Source organism: Panulirus ornatus, chromosome 46 (genome assembly GCF_036320965.1).
Source record: "Panulirus ornatus isolate Po-2019 chromosome 46, ASM3632096v1, whole genome shotgun sequence".
In the NCBI taxonomy this organism is placed as follows: Eukaryota; Metazoa; Arthropoda; class Malacostraca; order Decapoda; family Palinuridae; genus Panulirus; species Panulirus ornatus.
The window spans coordinates 14,184,219-14,205,955 of NC_092269.1; the positions used below are offsets into that span (position 1 = coordinate 14,184,219).

General features: G+C 39.5%; 1 protein-coding gene across 1 annotated transcript in view; it reads left to right on the top strand.

Annotated features, from left to right (window-relative positions):
• Nucleotides 1–11,466, top strand: part of LOC139763312 (probable glutamate receptor) — a 244,468-nt gene extending 233,002 nt beyond the window's left edge. Inside the window, exons 10-13 of the mRNA XM_071689334.1 lie at nucleotides 8,821–8,998; nucleotides 10,408–10,507; nucleotides 11,103–11,232; nucleotides 11,377–11,466. Coding sequence (XP_071545435.1) covers nucleotides 8,821–8,998; nucleotides 10,408–10,507; nucleotides 11,103–11,232; nucleotides 11,377–11,466 — 498 coding nt within the window. The remainder of the gene's footprint in view (nucleotides 1–8,820; nucleotides 8,999–10,407; nucleotides 10,508–11,102; nucleotides 11,233–11,376) is intronic.
• Nucleotides 11,467–21,737: the final 10,271 nt, after the last annotated feature.

Sequence of the window (21,737 nt, forward strand, 5' to 3'; positions counted from 1 at the left end):
ATAATAATAAGAACAATAATGATAATAATAATAATCATAATATTAATAACAATAATAATAATAATAATAATAATAATAGTAATAATAATAATAATAATAATAATAATAATAATAATAATAATAATAATAATAATGATAATAATAATAATAATAATAATAATAATAATAATGATAATAATAATGATAATAATAATAATAATAATAATAATAATAATAATAATAATAACAATAATAATAATAACAATAATAATAATAATCATAATAATAATAATGATAATAATGATAATAATGATAATAATAACAATAATAATAATAATAATAATAATAATAATAATAATAATAATAATAATAATAATAATAATAATAATAATAACAATAATAATAAGAATGATAAAAATAATGATAATAATGATATCAATAGTAATGATAATAGCACTAAAAACAAAAATGATAACAATAATAAAGATGATAACAAAATTGATGATAGTAATATTCAAAGTAGTAACAATATTAATAATGATATATCAATAATGATGATAACAGTAATAATAACAATAATGACAATAATGGTAATATTAATAGTAATAATAATAATAATGATAATAATAATATTAATAATAATAGTAATAATAATAATGATACAGCGCTGGTGGCTGATTCATGTGAGAAACTGCAGAAGCTGGTGACTGAGTTTGGTAAAGTGTGTGGAAGAAGAAAGTTAAGAGTAAATGTGAATAAGAGCAAGGTTATTAGGTACAGTAGGGTTGAGGGTCAAGTCAATTGGGAGGTGAGTTTGAATGGAAAAAAACTGGAGGAAGTGAAGTGTTTTAGATATCTGGGAGTGGATCTGGCAGCGGATGGAACCATGGAAGCGGAAGTGGATCATAGGGTGGGGGAGGGGGCGAAAATTCTGGGGGCCTTGAAGAATGTGTGGAAGTCGAGAACATTATCTCCGAAAGCAAAAATGGGTATGTTTGAAGGAATAGTGGTTCCAACAATGTTGTATGGTTGCGAGGCGTGGGCTATGGATAGAGTTGTGCGCAGGAGGATGGATGTGCTGGAAATGAGATGTTTGAGGACAATGTGTGGTGTGAGGTGGTTTGATCGAGTAAGTAACGTAAGGGTAAGAGAGATGTGTGGAAATAAAAAGAGCGTGGTTGAGAGAGCAGAAGAGGGTGTTTTGAAGTGGTTTGGGCACATGGAGAGAATGAGTGAGGAAAGATTGACCAAGAGGATATATGTGTCGGAGGTGGAGGGAACGAGGAGAAGAGGGAGACCAAATTGGAGGTGGAAAGATGGAATGAAAAAGATTTTGTGTGATCGGGGCCTGAACATGCAGGAGGGTGAAAGGAGGGCAAGGAATAGAGTGAATTGGAGCGATGTGGTATACCGGGGTTGACGTGCTGTCAGTGGATTGAATCAAGGCATGTGAAGCGTCTGGGGTAAACCATGGAAAGCTGTGTAGGTATGTATATTTGCGTGTGTGGACGTATATATATACAAGTGTATGGGGGGGGGGTTGGGCCATTTCTTTCGTCTGTTTCCTTGCGCTACCTCGCAAACGCGGGAGACAGCGACAAAGCATAATAATAATAATAATAATAATAATAATAATTATTTATTTATTTATTTTTTTATTATACTTTGTCGCTGTCTCCCGCGTTTGCGAGGTAGCGCAAGGAAACAGACGAAAGAAATGGCCCAACCCACCCCCATACACATGTATATACATACGTCCACACACGCAAATATACATACCTACACAGCTTTCCATGGTTTACCCCAGACGCCTCACATGCCCTGATTCAATCCGCTGACAGCACGTCAACCCCGGTATACCACATCGCTCCAATTCACTCTATTCCTTGCCCTCCTTTCACCCTCCTGCATATGTATATATATTTATATATATATAAAAAAAAAAAAAAAAAAAATATATATATATATATATATATATATATATATATATATATATATATATATATATATATATATATATATATATATATATATATATATATATATATATATATATATATATATATCTTTCATACTATTCGCCATTTTCCGCATCATTTATTCATTTTCCTTTGTCGCTGACTCCCGCGTTAGCGAGGTAACGCAAGGAAACAGACGAAAAAATGGCCACCCCACCCACATACACATCTATATACATACACGTCTACACAAGCAAATATACATACATATACATCTCAACTTATACATATATGTACACACACAGACATATACAAATATACACATGTACATAATTCATACTGTCTGCCTTTATTCATTCCCACAGCCACCCCGCCACACATGAAATAGCAACCCCCCTCCACCCTCATGCGCGCGAGGTAGCGCTAGGACGACAAGAAACGCCTCATCCGTTTACAATCAGTCTCTAGCTGTCATGTAAAAATGCACCGAAACCACAGCTCCCTTTCCACATCCAGGCCCCACAGAACTTTCCTTCGTTTACCCCAGACGCTTCACATGCTCTGGTTCAATCCATTAACAGCACGTCGACCCTGGTATACCACGTCATTCCAATTCACTCTATTCCGTGCACGCCTTTCACTGTCCTCCATGTTCAGGCCACGATCACTCAGAATCTTTTTCACTCCATCCTTCCACTTCCAATTTGGTCTCCCACCTCTCCTCGTTCCCTCCACCTCTAACACATATATCCTCTTAGTCAATCTTTCCTCACTCATTCTACCCATGTGACCAAACCATTTCAAAACACCCTCTTATGCTCTCTTAACCACACTCTTTTTATTACCACATATCTCTCCTACCCTATTATTACATACTCGAACAAACCACCTCACAGCACATATTGTCCTCAAACTTCTCATTTCCAGCACATGCACCCTCCTGCGCAAAACTCTATCAATACCCTACGCCTCGTAACCATACAACATTTTGGAAACCACTATTCCTTCAAATATACCCGTTTTTGCTTTCCGAAATAATGTTCTCGACTTCCAAATATTCTTTAAGGCTACCAGAATTTTCGCCCTCTCCCCCACCCTATGATTCACTTACTCTTCCCAAGCTCTCTCATCCCCAACAGACTTCATACTTGCCCCTCCTTCCAAAACTCTTGCATTTACCTCCCTAACAACCCCATCCATAAACAAATTAAACAACCATTCCAGTTTTTCTCCATTCAAACTTACTTCTCAGTTGACTTGACCCTCAACCCTAGTGTACCTAATAACCTTGCTCTTATTCACATTTACTCTTAACGTTCTTCTTTCACACACTTTAACAAACTCAGACACCAGCTTCTGCAGTTTTTCACATGAATCAGCCAGCAGCGCTGTATCATCAGCTAACAACAACTGACTCACTTCCCAAGCTCTCTCATCCTCAAAAGACTGCATACTTGCCACTCTTTCCAAAACTCTTGCATTCACCTCCCTAATAACCCTAGACTTAAACAAATTAAACAACCATGGAGACATCACACACCCCTGCCGCAAACCTACATTCACTGAGAGTCAATCACTTTCCTCTCTTCCTACATGTACACATGCTTTACATCCTCGATAAAAAACTTTTCACTGCTTCTAACAACTTGCCTCCCACACCATATATTCTTAATACCTTCCACAGAGTATCTCTATCCGATCTATCATATGCCTTCTCCAGATCCATAAATGCTACATATAAATCCATTTGCTTTCCTATGTATTTCTCACATTCATTCTTCATAGCAAACACCTGATCCACATATCCTCTACCACATTTGAAACCAAATCGCTCTTCCCAATCTGATGCTATGTACATGCCTTCACCCTCTCAATCAATACCCTCCCATATAATTTACCAGGAATACTTGACAAACTTATACCTCTGTAATTTGAGCAATCACCTTTGTCCCCTTTGTCTTCGTACAATAGCACTATGCAAGCATTCTGCCAATCCTCAGGCACCTCACCATGAATCATATATACATTAAATAACCTTACTAACCAGTCAACAATACACTCACCCCTTTTTTAATAAATTCCACTGCAATACCATCCAAACACGGAGTCTTGCAGGCTTTCATCTTCCGCAAAGCTTTTACTACCTCTTCTCTGTTTACAAAATCATTCTCCCTAACCATCTATCTTTGAACATCACCTCGATCAAAACACCCTATATCTGCCTCTCAATCATCAAACGCATTCAACAAACCTTCAAAATACTCACTCCATCTCCTTCTCACATCACCACTACTTGTTATCACCTCCCCATTAGCCCACTTCACTGAAGTTCCCATTTGTTCCCTTGTCTTACGCACTTTATTCAACTACTTCCAAAACATCTTTTTATCCTCCCTAAAATTTGCTTTACTCCCAAGACATTCCCAAACCACTCTTCCCCTTTATCCTTGAGCTTCGTTTCACTTAGAGCCCTTTCCTCAAACATACTACCTAACTCTCTTTTTTTCTCATCTTGGTTACATCCACACACATTTAGACACCCAGTCTGAGCCTTCGAGGAGGATGAGCACTCCCCGCAACTCCTTCTTCTGTTTCCCCTTTTAAAATGATAAAATACTCGGAGGGGAGGTGATATATATATATATATATATATATATATATATATATATATATATATATATATATATATATATATATATATATATATATATGATATATATATATATATATATATATATATATGATATATATATATATATATATATATATATATATATATATATATATATATATATATATATATATATATATATATATATATATATATATATATATCTTTCTTTTTTCTTTTAAACTATTCGCCATTTCCCGCGTTAGCGAGGTAGCGCTAAGAACAGAGGACTGGGCCTTTTTTGGAATATCCTCAACTGGCCCCCTCTGTTCCTTCTTTTGGAAAATTTAAAAAAAAAAAAAAAAAAAAAAAAACGAGAGGGGAGGATTTCCAGCCCCCCGCTCCCTCCCCTTTTAGTCGCCTTCTACGACACGCAGGGGATACGTGGGAAGTATTCTTAATCCCCTATCCCCATGGATAATATATATATATATATATATATATATATATATATATATATATATATATATATATATATATATATATATATATATATATACATATATATAGAGTTGATAGAGATGCTCTGTGAAAGGTATTAAGAATATATGGTGTGGGAGGCAAGTTGTTAGAAGCAGTGAAAAGTTTTTATCGAGGATGTAAGGCATGTGTACGTGTAGGAAGATAGGAAATTGATTGGTTCTCAGTGAATGTAGCTTTGCGGCAGGGGTGTGTGGGAGGTAAGTTTGAATGGAGAAAAACTGGAGGAAGTAAAGTGTTTTAGATATCTGGGAGTGGATCTGGCAGCGGATAGAACCATGGAAGCGGAAGTGAATCATAGGGTGGGGGAGGGGGCGAAAATCCTGGGAGCCTTGAAGAATGTGTGGAAGTCGAGAACATTATCTCGGAAAGCAAAAATGGGTATGTTTGAAGGAATAGTGGTTCCAACATTGTTGTATGGTTGCGAGGCGTGGGCTATGGATAGAGTTGTGCGCAGGAGGATGGATGTGCTGGAAATGAGATGTTTGAGGACAATGTGTGGTGTGAGGTGGTTTGATCGAGTAAGTAATGTAAGGGTAAGAGAGATGTGTGGAAATAAAAAGAGCGTGGTTGAGAGAGCAGAAGAGGGTGTTTTGAAATGGTTTGGGCACATGGTGAGAATGAGTGAGGAAAGATTGACCAAGAGGATATATATGTCGGAGGTGGAGGGAACGAGGAGAAGTGGGAGACCAAATTGGAGGTGGAAAGATGGGGTGAAAAAGATTTTGTGTGATCGGGGCCTGAACATGCAGGAGGGTGAAAGGAGGGCAAGGAATAGAGTGAATTGGATCGATGTGATATACCGGGGTTGACGTGCTGTCAGTGAATTGAATCAGGGCATGTGAAGCGTCTTGGGCAAACCATGGAAAGTTGTGTGGGGCCTGGATGTGGAAAGGGAGCTGTGGTTTCGGGCATTATTGCTTGACAGCTAGAGACTGAGTGTGAAGGAATGGGGCCTTTGTTATCTTTTCCTAGTGCTACCTCGCACACATGAGGGGGGAGGGGGATGGTATTCCATGTGTGGCGAGGTGGCGATGGGAATGAATAAAGGCAGACAGTGTGAATTGTGTGCATGGGTATATATGTATGTGTCTGTGTATGTATATATATGTGTACATTGAGATGTATAGGTATGTTTATTTGCGTGTGTGGACGTGCATGTATATACATTGTGTATGGGGGTGGGTTTGGCCATTTCTTTCGTCTGTTTCCTTGCACTAACTCGCAAACGTGGGAGACAGCGACAAAGCAAAATGAAAAAAAAAATAATATATATATTGTTACGACACGTGTGTGTGTCCTTGTGTATGCTGTTGTATCTAGTTCTTATGAAGACGAGGATTAAGGCCTCCCTCTGAGACGTCCTCGGAGCTTCAGTTCACACCAAATATTAGGCTTAATAATTTAATTTTTATTTAATTTTGAAACCAGATGGTCATTTGTCCTTGAGCACCCCGACCCTTCTCCGAGGGGGGGGTGGGGGGGGGGATTAAGTTGTCATCAGCTGCGGAATATTTCACCACCGTACGGGACATGTCATCCCTGTAGGCTTACAAGAGGGAGGGTGATCTACGCAGTTTTGTGTGACTGTTCCTCCAACCAATCAGAATATTTCTGAGTCCCATAGCCAGTCAAAATGTAAGGTTGTATAGGTAGCAGGGAACGCTTGTCTTTACTGTAATATATACCCATGACACCCGCTAAGTCTCTCTCTCTCTAGCCCAGCGAGGTAAGTGGTCCACCCCTGCTGTAAGTCCTGCTGTGTTGTAAGCCTGTAAGCCCTGCTGTGCTATAAGCCCGTTACCCGAGTGTTGTGCTGTAAGCCCGTTATAATTATCATTGTAATGTTATCGAAGAACTGCCTTAGAGGAAAGAGAACTCCTGGCTTGAAATCTTATCTGGAATGTTATCTTATGTTCAATGTTAAACTCACTTTGAATGTTAACGTAATGTTTCATGCTTGATTTATGTGCCTATCTTTGTAAACTTGAATTCTTTCATTATAAGTAGATTTAATGTAATGCTGGTCTTTAATTCAATCCCATAACTTTATCATTGTGTTATCCTGAGTTGTGCAACTTGACAAATCTAACGTCCTTGCAAGAGGAGGACCAGTATAGTATTTGTAACATATGTTACAGGGGACCTTGCCTGAATAAGTGTTGAGTTCGTAACAATATATATATATATATATATATATATATATATATATATATATATATATATATATATATATATATATATATATATATATATATATATATATATATATATATATATGATAGAGTTGATAGAGGTGCTCTGTGAAAGGTATTAAGAATATATGGTGTGGGAGGCAAGTTGTTAGAAGCAGTGAAAAGTTTTAATCGAGGATGTAAGGCATGTGTACGTGTAGGAAGAGAGGAAAGTGATTGGTTCTCAGTGAATGTAGGTTTGCGGCAGGGGTGTGTGATGTCTCCATGGTTGTTTAATTTGTTTATGGATGGTGTTGTTAGGGAGGTGAATGCAAGAGTTTTGGAAAGAGGGGCAAGTATGAAGTCTGTTGGGGATGAGAGAGCTTGGGAAGTGAGTCAGTTGTTGTTCGCTGATGATACAGCGCTGGTGGCTGATTCATGTGAGAAACTGCAGAAGCTGGTGACTGAGTTTGGTAAAGTGTGTGAAAGAAGAAAGTTAAGAGTAAATGTGAATAAGAGCAAGGTTATCGGGTACAGTAGGGTTGAGGGTCAATTCAATTGGGAGGTAAGTTTGAATGGAGCAAAACTGGAGGAAGTAAAGTGTTTTAGATATCTGGGAGTGGATCTGGCAGCGGATGGAACCATGGAAGCGGAAGTGGATCATAGGGTGGGGGAGGGGGCGAAAATCCTGGGAGCCTTGAAGAATGTGTGGTAGTCGAGAACATTATCTCGGAAAGCAAAAATGGGTATGTTTGAAGGAATAGTGGTTCCAACAATGTTGTATGGTTGCGAGGCGTGGGCTATGGATAGAGTTGTGAGCAGGAGGATGGATTTGCTGGAAATGAGATGTTTGAGGACAATGTGTGGTGTGAGGTGGTTTGATCGAGTAAGTAACGTAAGGGTAAGAGAGATGTGTGGAAATAAAAAGAGCGTGGTTGAGAGAGCAGAAGAGGGTGTTTTGAAATGGTTTGGGCACATGGAGAGAATGAGTGAGGAAAGATTGACTAAGAGGATATATGTGTCGGATGTGGAGGGAACGAGAAGTGGGAGACCAAATTGGAGGTGGAAAGATGGAGTGAAAAAGATTTTGTGTGATCGGGCCTGAACATGCAGGAAGGTGAAAGGAGGACAAGGAATAGAGTGAATTGGATCGATGTGGTATACCGGGGTTGACGTGCTGTCAGTGGATTGAATCAGGGCATGTGAAGCGTCTGGGGTAAACCATGGAAAGCTGTGTAGGTATGTATATTTGCGTGTGTGGACGTATGTATATACATGTGTATGGGGGTGGGTTGGGCCATTTCTTTCGTCTGTTTCCTTGCACTACCTCGCAAACGCGGGAGACAGCGATAAAGCAAAAAAAAAAAAAGTAAAAAAAAAAATATGCATATATATATATATATATATATATATATATATATATATATGTATTACTTGATCAGTCAATCAAATGGTCGGGCCTTTTACGGGAGGTGGAAGAGGTCAATATGTATCATATAAGAAAACTACAGTTATTTTCTTACAAGGAATGTCCTACAATGATTTTCGTCTCTCTCAGTCTATGACATCTGGCGTGTTCCGAGAGATCGCCGACTCCGAGAAGGAACGGATCAAGTACGTGAGGTCTGTCGAGTTTTACAAAGTTATGGACACACTTGTTCGGCGAGGTGACCACGTCATAATCGCCGGAGAGCTTTATGCCAGGGTGCTGAGGTCTCAGGATTTCTCACTCAAAGGTAACTTTACCTGACACACAGTTACCACCTTCAACATGTCTCCTTGTAGCCAATGAATTTCTGTGTAATGCATACAGTCTTCATTCCCCAGTCAGGACCTAGGTGTTTACAGTAGATTTCTAGGATTTTGTCATGCTTTTTTCAGACTCACTTTGGTTTATATTCTGGAAATTAGAGTCAAAGATCCAACTAGTAGACTTCTGGAACAGTATGATAGCCAGAGTTTCTATGGAATTATCTGTTTTACTTAAGAAAATAAGTGAGTAATGATTGGACAATAAAACGACTTATTTCATCTATTGATTCATTCTTCTGTTTATTCCTACAACGAGTAACAATGATTATCGCTATCAGCGATTATGACTAACAATGACAAGATATTACCTTGTGTGTCCATTTCTATGCAATAAAATCCCTACGTCAAATCTATCATTTATCTGAGTTCCTTCTTCGTGAGCAGAGATCTTAGTATCGTTATTTTCAGCTTTTGTAAAAAAAATGTAAAGAGATAAATCACTTATGTTCTCGAGTGTTCCATATTTCTTCAACTTGTGGTAGAAAGGTTGACATTCATCGAACTTTCACATCGTGAAACGTGTTTCTCATTCTGTAGGTTTTGATGACATAGTCAGAACTTGAGGAAGAAAGTCTCAGGCGTAAAACCTGATCCCATGTTATGCAAAGTTTCATATGACGTCAGAGCCATTTGTTGGGGGTCATTCAAGTAAGTTACTATTCATCTAACTCTAGTGAATGAAGAGTAATCTTATCTCTTCTTGTTATCATTCGTATCACTACCGTACACTGGGACTGACCTCACAATTTCCATTATATTTAACATCTTCCTTCATAAGCCATTGTATTTCCTTTACTGAACATATTGTCTATACGTAATCCACTGGCATAGACTTACGTTCTACCACTGTGAGTTTACGGATTACCTAACTAATATCATCGGAGAATTGCTTTGAAATTACTTTTGATATGTAACTTTATACACACTTGTTAGATCAAGAGTATGTCTTGAGAGCAGAGAACTTAATGTAAATGTTGAGCAACACTGAATATTGATCACGTCATATGTTTGAGTCATACCAGGAGCTGATATTATCGCCAAATCATTAATCAATCACTTTTATTGTCAAGAAAATATAGGAAGTTTTAGTGATGGTAGTGACTGGTGATATAGAACATATGATATCTACACCACATGTTTCATATACTGTTCAAATGTTATTCCACTACTGGTTAGCATACAATGTTCTTTCCTGTATACCCCGTAAGTCATCTCAAGTCATTTCTCCCTCATATCTGCACAATGTTAATCATGTAGCATGAAACATGAAAGAGAAGTGGCGGGTATATACATTGGTTTCTATCATGTGACTAGATAATTTTGTTTTCTGCAGGGAAGTGTGACTTCTATATATCTAAAGAGAGATTCATACACGCAATGGTCAGCATGATTGGCCAGAAGGACAGTCCATTAGTTGCCATCATGAGCAAGAGGTGAGTTCCATCTGTTTCTTGGTCAAAGAAACTTACATAATGAAATTAATATCGTAATGTGTTCGTTCTCTCAAACTATCTCGAGTACTATGACATACTTTAACCGGATCTAAAGGTAAACTGAATTTAATTGCCGCAGGTAGATAGGGTCTTACATACAGAATTAGTAATGTTCTTTCATGATTGCAAGAACTGTTGTCCATAAATGTCCTTCATTTCTCCAGTCTAACATTAAGACTTTATATTCTCATTGCCACTGACATTTGCAGCTGAGAATACGTTTTGATTCTGTCCCTCACATTTAATACACAAAGTAGAACAAGAAGACAAATAACTTCAGTTACTAACACAGATTAACACACTGGTATTAAGAGTAAGTGAAATCCAGTAAGTGAGGCTTCACATGCACAGGAAAACCTGAACTATGTTTTATGTTGGACGTGTCTTACAATGTTTGTGTTCTCAAAACATATCATTCTTTTGATATAAGTTACAGAAACACCGATCTGTGTTTCCTTTGATGGCATGAAAATATTGCGATTATTAGCAATGGAATACAACATTATTACAGAGAATATCATCATCCTTTATACAGAATCAAGGCAATTACGTACGCGGGGCTATATGAACACTGGATGGAGGCTTACATGTCAAACTCTACATCGTGTGCACATCCTCCATCTAAGATTGCTGTCAACACCGCACTCAAAGTCCATAACCTCTGGGTAATATAGTGCTATACTGTATCCATTAAATACCTTCTTCGTGAAGTATCACTCATACATGTGAAGTATTACTCAATTACTCATACATTATCAAAGGTTCAGTAGACACATGTTATTCATCCATCTTAACGTTATACATTTCAGGGAATGTTTGTTGTGGTGTTTGGTGGCCTCATCGGTAGTGTATTCGTCTTGGGCGCCGAAGTTTTCATTGCTGGACTCATCATCACTTGACCTGGACACTGCTTAATGACCGAATCCCCTGCGATGGTTAGGCGTGATTCCATGGTTGAGAGGACGATTGTTGGTGAAAATATTTATTTACAATATGTTCACAATGTACAGCATGAATTGACCTTGTTCATGATGGTCAGTTCTCCAGCACAACTAAAATCTGCCAGACACAAATATTGTCCAAATACCAGGCTCAAGATGACGTCCTAGCATAGAATCCTCACCATCAACTACGTCTTCATTTGTCAAGAAAACTTTTATTTTCTTTATCTCTCCTGTATCTCTTATGATCATTTTTCTCTATCTTTCCTTTTCTTTAGAAGGTAAAATCAAGATTACAATGACCTAAGACGCGACCAAAAGTTGACCCACTTGAGTTTATCCTCATGAAAATGTCGATACGTAATTTTCTTATATCAAACTAAATGATTACATCAGATCACACTTACAGGGCAGTACAGGTGTTGTTGGTGAGGGAAACTACATCTTACATGATTCACACATAAGCTGGAACAACATCACACATACAGAACCAACATCATACAAACAGAACCAACATCACGCATACAGAACCAACATCACACAAACAGAACCAATATCATACATACAGAACCAACATCACGCATACAGAACCAACATCAAATAAACAGAACCAACATCATACAAACAGAGCCAACATCACGCATACAGAACCAACATCACACAAACAGAACCAACATCACACAAACAGAACCAACATCATACATACAGAACCAACATCATACATACAGAACCAACATCATACAAACAGAACCAACATCACGCATACAGAACCAACATCATACATACAGAACCAATATCATACATACAGAACCAACATCACACAAACAGAACCAACATCACACATACAGAACCAACATCATACATACAGAACCAACATCATACATACAGAACCAACATCATACAAACAGAACCAACATCACGCATACAGAACCAACATCATACATACAGAACCAACATCACACATACAGAACCAACATCACACAAACAGAACCAACATCACACATACAGAACCAACATCACACATACAGAACCAACATCATACATACAGAACCAACATCACACATACAGAACCAACATCATACATACAGAACCAACATCACACATACAGAACCAACATCATACATACAGAACCAACATCATACATACAGAACCAACATCATACATACAGAACCAACATCACACATACAGAACCAACATCATACATACAGAACCAACATCACACATACAGAACCAACATCATACATACAGAACCAACATCACACATACAGAACCAACATCATACATACAGAACCAACATCATACATACAGAACCAACATCACACATACAGAACCAACATCATACATACAGAACCAACATCATACATACAGAACCAACATCATACATACAGAACCAACATCATACATACAGAACCAACATCATACATACAGAACCAACATCACACATACAGAACCAACATCATACATACAGAACCAACATCACACATACAGAACCAACATCATACATACAGAACCAACATCACACATACAGAACCAACATCATACATACAGAACCAACATCACACATACAGAACCAACATCATACATACAGAACCAACATCACACATACAGAACCAACATCATACATACAGAACCAACATCACACATACAGAACCAACATCATACATACAGAACCAACATCACACATACAGAACCAACATCACACATACAGAACCAACATCACACATACAGAACCAACATCACACATACAGAACCAACATCACACATACAGAACCAACATCACACATACAGAACCAACATCACACATACAGAACCAACATCACACATACAGAACCAACATCACACATACAGAACCAACATCACACATACAGAACCAACATCACACATACAGAACCAACATCATACATACAGAACCAACATCACACATACAGAACCAACATCATACATACAGAACCAACATCATACATACAGAACCAACATCACACATACAGAACCAACATCACACATACAGAACCAACATCACACAAACAGAACCAACATCACACAAACAGAACCAACATCACACAAACAGAACCAACATCACACATACAGAACCAACATCACACATACAGAACCAACATCATACATACAGAACCAACATCATACATACAGAACCAGCATCACGCATACAGAACCAACATCACACAAACAGAACCAACATCACACAAACAGAACCAACATCACACAAACAGAACCAACATCACACAAACAGAACCAACATCACACAAACAGAACCAACATCATACATACAGAACCAACATCACACATACAGAACCAACATCACACATACAGAACCAACATCATACATACAGATTCAACATCACACATACAGAACCAACATCATACATACAGAACCAACATCATACATACAGAACCAACATCACACATACAGAACCAACATCATACATACAGAACCAACATTACATTATTATCATTTACTAATGTTACTGGAGTTTGGACTTAAGTTTTTGTTCAATGAAATTTAGATGCTATAATAATGCATAATGTATGTTATTTTACCCTTAATAACGCATAATGTATGATATTCTACCCTTAATAAAGCTTTTTTACCGAGTAATCAATGGTATGTTTAGCCATCCTAATTCATTTCTGATAAGATTAAATTGGACCTTCCTTTACAGTAATAGGTGACTGAGCTTGGAAGAATGTGTGGAAGAAGAGAGTTGAGAGTAAATGCAAACAAAAGCAAGGTTATTAGGTTCAGTAGAGTCGAGGAACATGTTAGCTGGCATTGAAAGAATGAATAGAGAAACACTGGAGGAAGTGAAGTGTTTTAGATATCTGGGAGTGGCGTTAGCAATGGATGGAACCAAGAAAGCGGAAGTGAGTCATAAGGTGGGAAAGGGAACGAAGGTTCAGGAACCGGTGAAAAATGTTTGCAAAGTGATAAAGATACATATGAGGGCAAAAATGTGTATGTTTGAAGGAAGAGTAGTTCCAGCTATGATCTATGGTTGCAAGGCATGGGCCATAGATAGGGTTGTGCCGAGGATAATGGATGTGTTGGAAATGAAATGCTTCAGGACAATATGTGGTGTGAGGTGGTTTGATCGAGTAAGTCATGAAAGGGTAAGAGAGATGTGTGGTAATAAAAAGAGTGTGGTTGAGAGAGCAGAAGAGGGTGTTTTGAAATGGTTTGGATATGTGAGTATGATTGTGATTATATCTTTATTGTCTCAGTCAACGCTTTTGGCTAAGTCAAGTCGATAAATCATTTAGTATTTATAGGGAAACTTAGCCAGTACCTAGCTGCCGTTCGTCTATCTGATCGACCATCAATATATCAATGCGAGTTGACGGTGTGCGCGTCACTCCTATATATACCGCAGCACGACCCACACATACCTCACTCCTCTACCACACTCCTCACTCTACTAATATTCCCAGGAGAGCTGCAGCCCATCGTCACGAGCACTGTAAGACGGGGTTCCTCTCTTATCTTTATGGTTATAGTGATAGATGTATCAGATAGATGTATCAAAGTGATATAACTATTCTCTCGGTCGAAGACGATAGTGTCATATATATGCAAAAATACGTTTGTGATGAGCAGTACACGGTGCATGACGGGTTTAATCATGGGTCAAGGTGCATGACGGGTTTAATCATGGGTCAAAGTGCATGACGGGTTTAATCATGGGTCAAGTGGGTCAAATGGGTCAAGGTGCATGACAGGCTTAACCATGTGTCAAAGTGCATGACGGGTTTAATCATGGGTCAAGGTGCATGACGAACTTCACATTATTCCGAGGCACAAAGTTGAGTCTTTCGTCACATTTCTACTCCACATTTTCTTTTCTTTGTGGAAGTTTTTTATGTTTATTGATGATTTTTCTTTTTCTGATGTAAAGTTTTCATTGACACAGAAAAATTCTTTTGTATTCTTTAACATCGGGTATCTAGACATGGCCAGAATATAATGTGTTTTTTTTATAAGTGAACACACATCATTTGCATGGTGCGTAGATATATTTCCTCTATCTGTCACATGTAATAAAACAACAGCCCAGTATCAGGCACAACCAGGTCCTGCAGATCTTTCCCTTGATACCACCGGCAGCTTCATATGCTCTGGTCTCGCCCACTCACAGCACGTCGCCCACTGTATACCATATCATTCAGGTTCACTTTATTCTGTGCACACCTTTCACCTTCCTGCAGGTTCATGCCGGAACACTGAAAACTTGACTCAATCTATCCTTCCATTTCCGTCCCTCACTATCATCCACATATACGACGTGTATACACCTAACTCATGTGCTTATTCAATGTGAAGAAGCATCCAGACTCACCTTGACCTTGAATTAGGCTCTTTTGTGATTAATTAACTACTTACTATAACGACCCCCCCAAGTGATGTAATGTCTCCCCTGTACATTATAAGCCATATGATTGGCCAAATATAATAAAGCGATTCATATCTTATGTATTTATTCTTCAACCGCTCCTTAGTCATCCTTTCCATATGTACAAACCATTTCAACACGCTTTCTAAAGCTCTTTCAACTGCACACAAACACCCTCTACTAACCCTCGGTGGAGTCAGACGTGTGTTAGTGGCATTCTCCAGCCGCCAGAGGTCAAGTGTCGACTTGAACAATCTCCCCCCCCCCCCCACACACACACACACACACACACACACACACCAACCCCCGAGCTAGACATTTGAATTACGCTTGATCGGACGTTCCATCTTCATGAAAAAATCTACATCCGATGAATTTAACTGCGATAGAGATACATACTGGATAACTTTACTAGCGAACCAGTGAATCACTTAACCAGTGAACCAGTGAGAGTTCTACGAGATACCTGTGTCGCATAATCAGCATAGCACTAACACACGCTCCGACCCCCAGACAACTGGACAAGTAAACCAACAACTTTCTGAAAATATTCTTGAGTGTTTTAAGACACGGGGGTGAGGTAGTTCACCATCGACACTGAAAGACATCAGCACCAGCTCCGGCTTCACTATATCCTCCGGCTCCAGCCTCCACTGAGAGGCGTCCGTCACCACCAATAATCATATTGTACAAGACAGTCTTTGTCGTGTAGACATGAACAGCACCATACCTTCTGTAATTTCTTACAAGAATCCAGAAACAAATGCATGGTTAAGTAACAAACAGCTTTGTTTTCATTTACTTATAACAGCAATTGTAGAGAGGTACATTGCTGGGATTGAAAAGTACAACCAAAGGTATAACCAACTTCATAACAGACAAAAATAGGAGGAACAAAAGGAGGGTTAGCTACATTACAGAAATTCAGAAATATTAGTTCCAAAACAAGAAGCAATCTACATACAACAATGATAAGACCAGCAATAGTTATCCACCGATACCGTTACATACAATAGAGTTAACCAATATGACAAAGACGAGTACAAAACAAAGCTATAAATTCTATATATAACATAAGATATCCAGAAATTATCAGAAGTGAAGAACTACAGCAAAGAATATATTATTTCACTACAGAGCAAAACAATATGGGCCGAAATTGAAGAACAAAATACAGAAACATTTCAAAAATGGATGATAGAAAGAGAAGATTATCTAGAAACAATCCATTACTGGTTCTCAAGTTGAGATTAGAATCAAATGATCCGACTTCAAAATATATACAAAAGATAGGATAACCAACCAGAAACACAAGGACACGTAAAGCCCCCAAATGACATGTAAACAAATCAAAATTAAACAAAAGCACATTACATAACAATCATTATGTAATTTGTTTTTTGTTTTGATTTTGATTTGCTTACATGTTATTTAGGAACTTTACAGGTCCTTGTGTTTCTGGTTGGTTATCCCATCTTTTATATATATGGTGTATGCAAGCAGTAACACAAGGACCAGGTGAGGCGCCCCCATCCACTCTCCCCCACCCACTCTCCCCCCACAAACGCAATAGCACAACAGACATCATTATACAACTAAAGAATATGCAGCAACAGAAGTATTTAATAATTAGTTACCTAACAAAAGTGTCACGACTTTTATAATCAACACGAACAGGCCAAATAAAAACATCAAACAAAAGACAGAAACCATGTAGTTTTCAGGTTGATCCCAGGCTTTCATACTTTTTTTTAAGTACTTCCCATTTTCTACTTATCCTCAAACAAACTCCCCACAAATCCTCCAAAACTCTTCCGTTCCACGACATCAGACCTCCAACCAACGCCAAGCAAGAGCGAACTCCAGCTATACTTCAGCCACAGGTGTAATTATGTGTATGCTAACTATTGTAGCTTAATCAGCTGAAGACTAGTCAATACTTAATGATAGACATTAGATACGAAATATATGTGGAACACAGTATTACAGCAAATCAACCAATGTGTAACCTGGCATCACTCAATGTTCACCACTACCTGCATATCGGAAAAATCATACAGTTTGCCCTAGAAACCTTCCTGGACTATGTAGATATACCTAACTCATGCGCTTATCCAATGCGAACCATCCACCGTGATCTGAAAGTACCTTTTATGTGATCAATGAACTAGTTACAATCATAACCCGTATGTTATGGAATGTCTCCGCTGTATGTCATCAGCCATGTAGTTGATGATATACAGCGGAGAAATTCTTATCTTATGTATCTATTCATTTGTTTATCAGAATACGCAGACCACTGAAGCTCGCCGAATATTTGTAACGGAAAATATGAAGATATACCAAATATATGACAATATCTTGTGTGGTAAGAGGATTATACTCTAAGTATACAATACTGAAGATATACCAGATATATGACAATATCTTGTGTGGTAAGAGGATTATACTCTAAGTATACAATACTGAAGATATACCAGATATATGACAATATCTTGTGTGGTAAGAGGATTATACTCTAAGTATACAATACTGAAGATATACCAGATATATGACAATATCTTGTGTGGTAAGAGGATTATACTCTAAGTATACAATACTGAAGATATACCAGATATATGACAATATCTTGTGTGGTGAGAAGATTAAGTATACAGTATTGAAGATATACCAGATATATGACAATATCCTGTGTGGTGAGAGGATTAAGTATACAATACTGAAGATATACCAGATATATGACAATATCTTGTGTGGTGAGAGGATTAAGTATACAATACTGAAGATATACCAGATATATGACAATATCTTGTGTGGTGAGAGGATTAAGTATACAATACTGAAGATATACCAGATATATGACAATATCTTGTGTGGTGAGAGGATTAAGTATACAATACTGAAGATATACCAGATATATGACAATATCTTGTGTGGTGAGAGGATTAAGTATACAGTATTGAAGATATACCAGATATATGACAATATCTTGTGTGGTGAGAGGATTAAGTATACAGTATTGAAGATATACCAGATATATGACAATATCTTGTGTGGTGAGAAGATTAAGTATACAGTATTGAAGATATACCAGATATATGACAATATCTTGTGTGGTGAGAGGATTAAGTATACAGCAGCTAATTATATTCTCATATACAGGGATATGGAGCGGCGACGCAGACTCAAAACCACAACTTTGCCTGAACGTTTCAACCTTGTGTTGATGTGGGCGGTGGGTGTGCCCACCCGCACTATAGCACGGCAGACGGGCATTAGTGTGTCAACCATCTGCAGGTGGATCAGGCGGTGGCAACGTGAGGGAAACGTGCACACAAGACGTACACTAGGCAGGCCATGGGTGACCTCGGCGAACACTACTACAAATAGTTTTACCAACAGTTATCACGTGCCAGCATCGTGACCTGACTACTCCTGAGTCTTGACATCTATAGGAAATATAGTCACCTTGAATGTAGTCACCTGAGTTATAGTCACCTTAAATATAGTTACCTTGAATACAGTTTAACATCTAGAATTGTTCGTCTATAGTTGCTAACTTAACGAAATGATAAAATTTTTTGGATTGAGCCTAAATCATCATATTTCGAAAATTATTACAATTGTAAGTGTGTGTGTGAATATCATTAACAATGTGACAGTTTGAAAGATAACCATTAATGTTGACCTCGCCTGTTAGAGGAAACTTGTACCACATGTCAGAGTTGGAGATGAGACAAGTCTGTCATATTGACTATATGGAAGGTACCGTACCCTCCCATAATGCAGTCTGTTGTCTGTGTTAACATATATCTTACATACGTATGTTTGTCTTCATCTATGAGAACAATGATAAGTGAATGTTTCTCTAAGCTAATACAAACATTGTGGTATATTGCCTGGAAAACTTTGATTATCCTTTGCACGTCGTACTAGTTGGCAAGAGTTCCCTCCTGACTTAGAGGATAATGTACAGAGAAACACTCTGCCATACATTGCCTAAAACTTGTAGCAATAGAAGTATCTATGTGTGTGTGTGTGTGTGTGTGTGTGTGTGTGTGTGTAACTGATGTTTGTGATGACTAATGGTGAGTTATAGGAATCGGGTTTTACATCCATGATGCCCCATCTCTTAACCTAGCACATATGTACCATGTCTTCGCTCCTGTATATGAATACACACAACCACGTACACATATCCTGCCCTGGATGGGGTTGCACGCGTGTACGAGGCGCAGTCTGGCCGGTAAGTTCACCATGTCAACCTGACTCTCTCTCTCTCTCTCTCTCTCTCTCTCTCAAAGCGTCTGCCCGCAATGAATGTGATTATGAAAGAGATATACAAATTAGATACCATTGCCAGTGAACTAGTGAACCGGAAACTCACTCACAGACCATGTTTGAGCTGCAGAGAACGGTTCTCTGAGCACAGGAGTCGTGACCCACCCAACTGACTACAGGAGTTGTGACCCACCCAGCTGACTACAGGAGTTGTGACCCACCCAGCTGACTACAGGAGTTGTGACCCACCCAGCTGACTACCGGCGTTGTGACCCACCCAGCTGACTACAGGAGTTGTGACCCACCCAGCTGACTACAGGAGTTGTGACCCACCCAGCTGACTACCGGAGTTGTGACCCACCCAGCTGACCACAGAAGTTGTGACCCACCCAGCTGACCACAGGAGTTATGACCCACCCAGCTGACCACATGGGTTATGACCCACCCAGCTGACCACAGGAGTTATGACCCACCCAGCTGACCACAGGAGTTATGACCCACCCAGCTGACCACATGGGTTATGACCCACCCAGCTGACCACAGGAGTTATGACCCACCCAGCTGACCACATGGGTTATGACCCACCCAGCTGACCACAGGAGTTATGACCCACCCAGCTGACCACAGGAGTTGTGACCCACCCAGCTGACCACAGGAGTTGTGACCCACCCAGCTGACCACAGGAGTTATGACCCACCCAGCTGACCACAGGAGTTATGACCCACCCAGCTGACCACATGGGTTATGACCCACCCAGCTGACCACATGGGTTATGACCCACCCAGCTGACCACATGGGTTATGACCCACCCAGCTGACCACAGGAGTTATGACCCATCCAGCTGACCACATGGGTTATGACCCACCCAGCTGACCACAGGAGTTATGACCCACCCAGCTGACCACAGGAGTTATGACCCATCCAGCTGACCACATGGGTTATGACCCACCCAGCTGACCACAGGAGTTATGACCCACCCAGCTGACCACAGGAGTTATGACCCACCCAGCTGACCACATGGGTTATGACCCACCCAGCTGACCACAGGAGTTATGACCCACCCAGCTGACCACAGGAGTTATGACCCACCCAGCTGACCACATGGGTTATGACCCACCCAGCTGACCACAGGAGTTATGACCCACCCAGCTGACCACATGGGTTATGACCCACCCAGCTGACCACAGGAGTTGTGACCCACCCAGCTGACCACATGGGTTATGACCCACCCAGCTGACCACATGGGTTATGACCCACCCAGCTGACCACATGGGTTATGACCCACCCAGCTGACCACAGGAGTTGTGACCCACCCAGCTGACCACAGGAGTTATGACCCACCCAGCTGACCACATGGGTTATGACCCACCCAGCTGACCACAGGAGTTATGACCCACCCAGCTGACCACATGGGTTATGTCCCACCCAGCTGACCACAGGAGTTGTGACCCACCCAGCTGACCACATGGGTTATGACCCACCCAGCTGACCACATGGGTTATGACCCACCCAGCTGACCACATGGGTTATGACCCACCCAGCTGA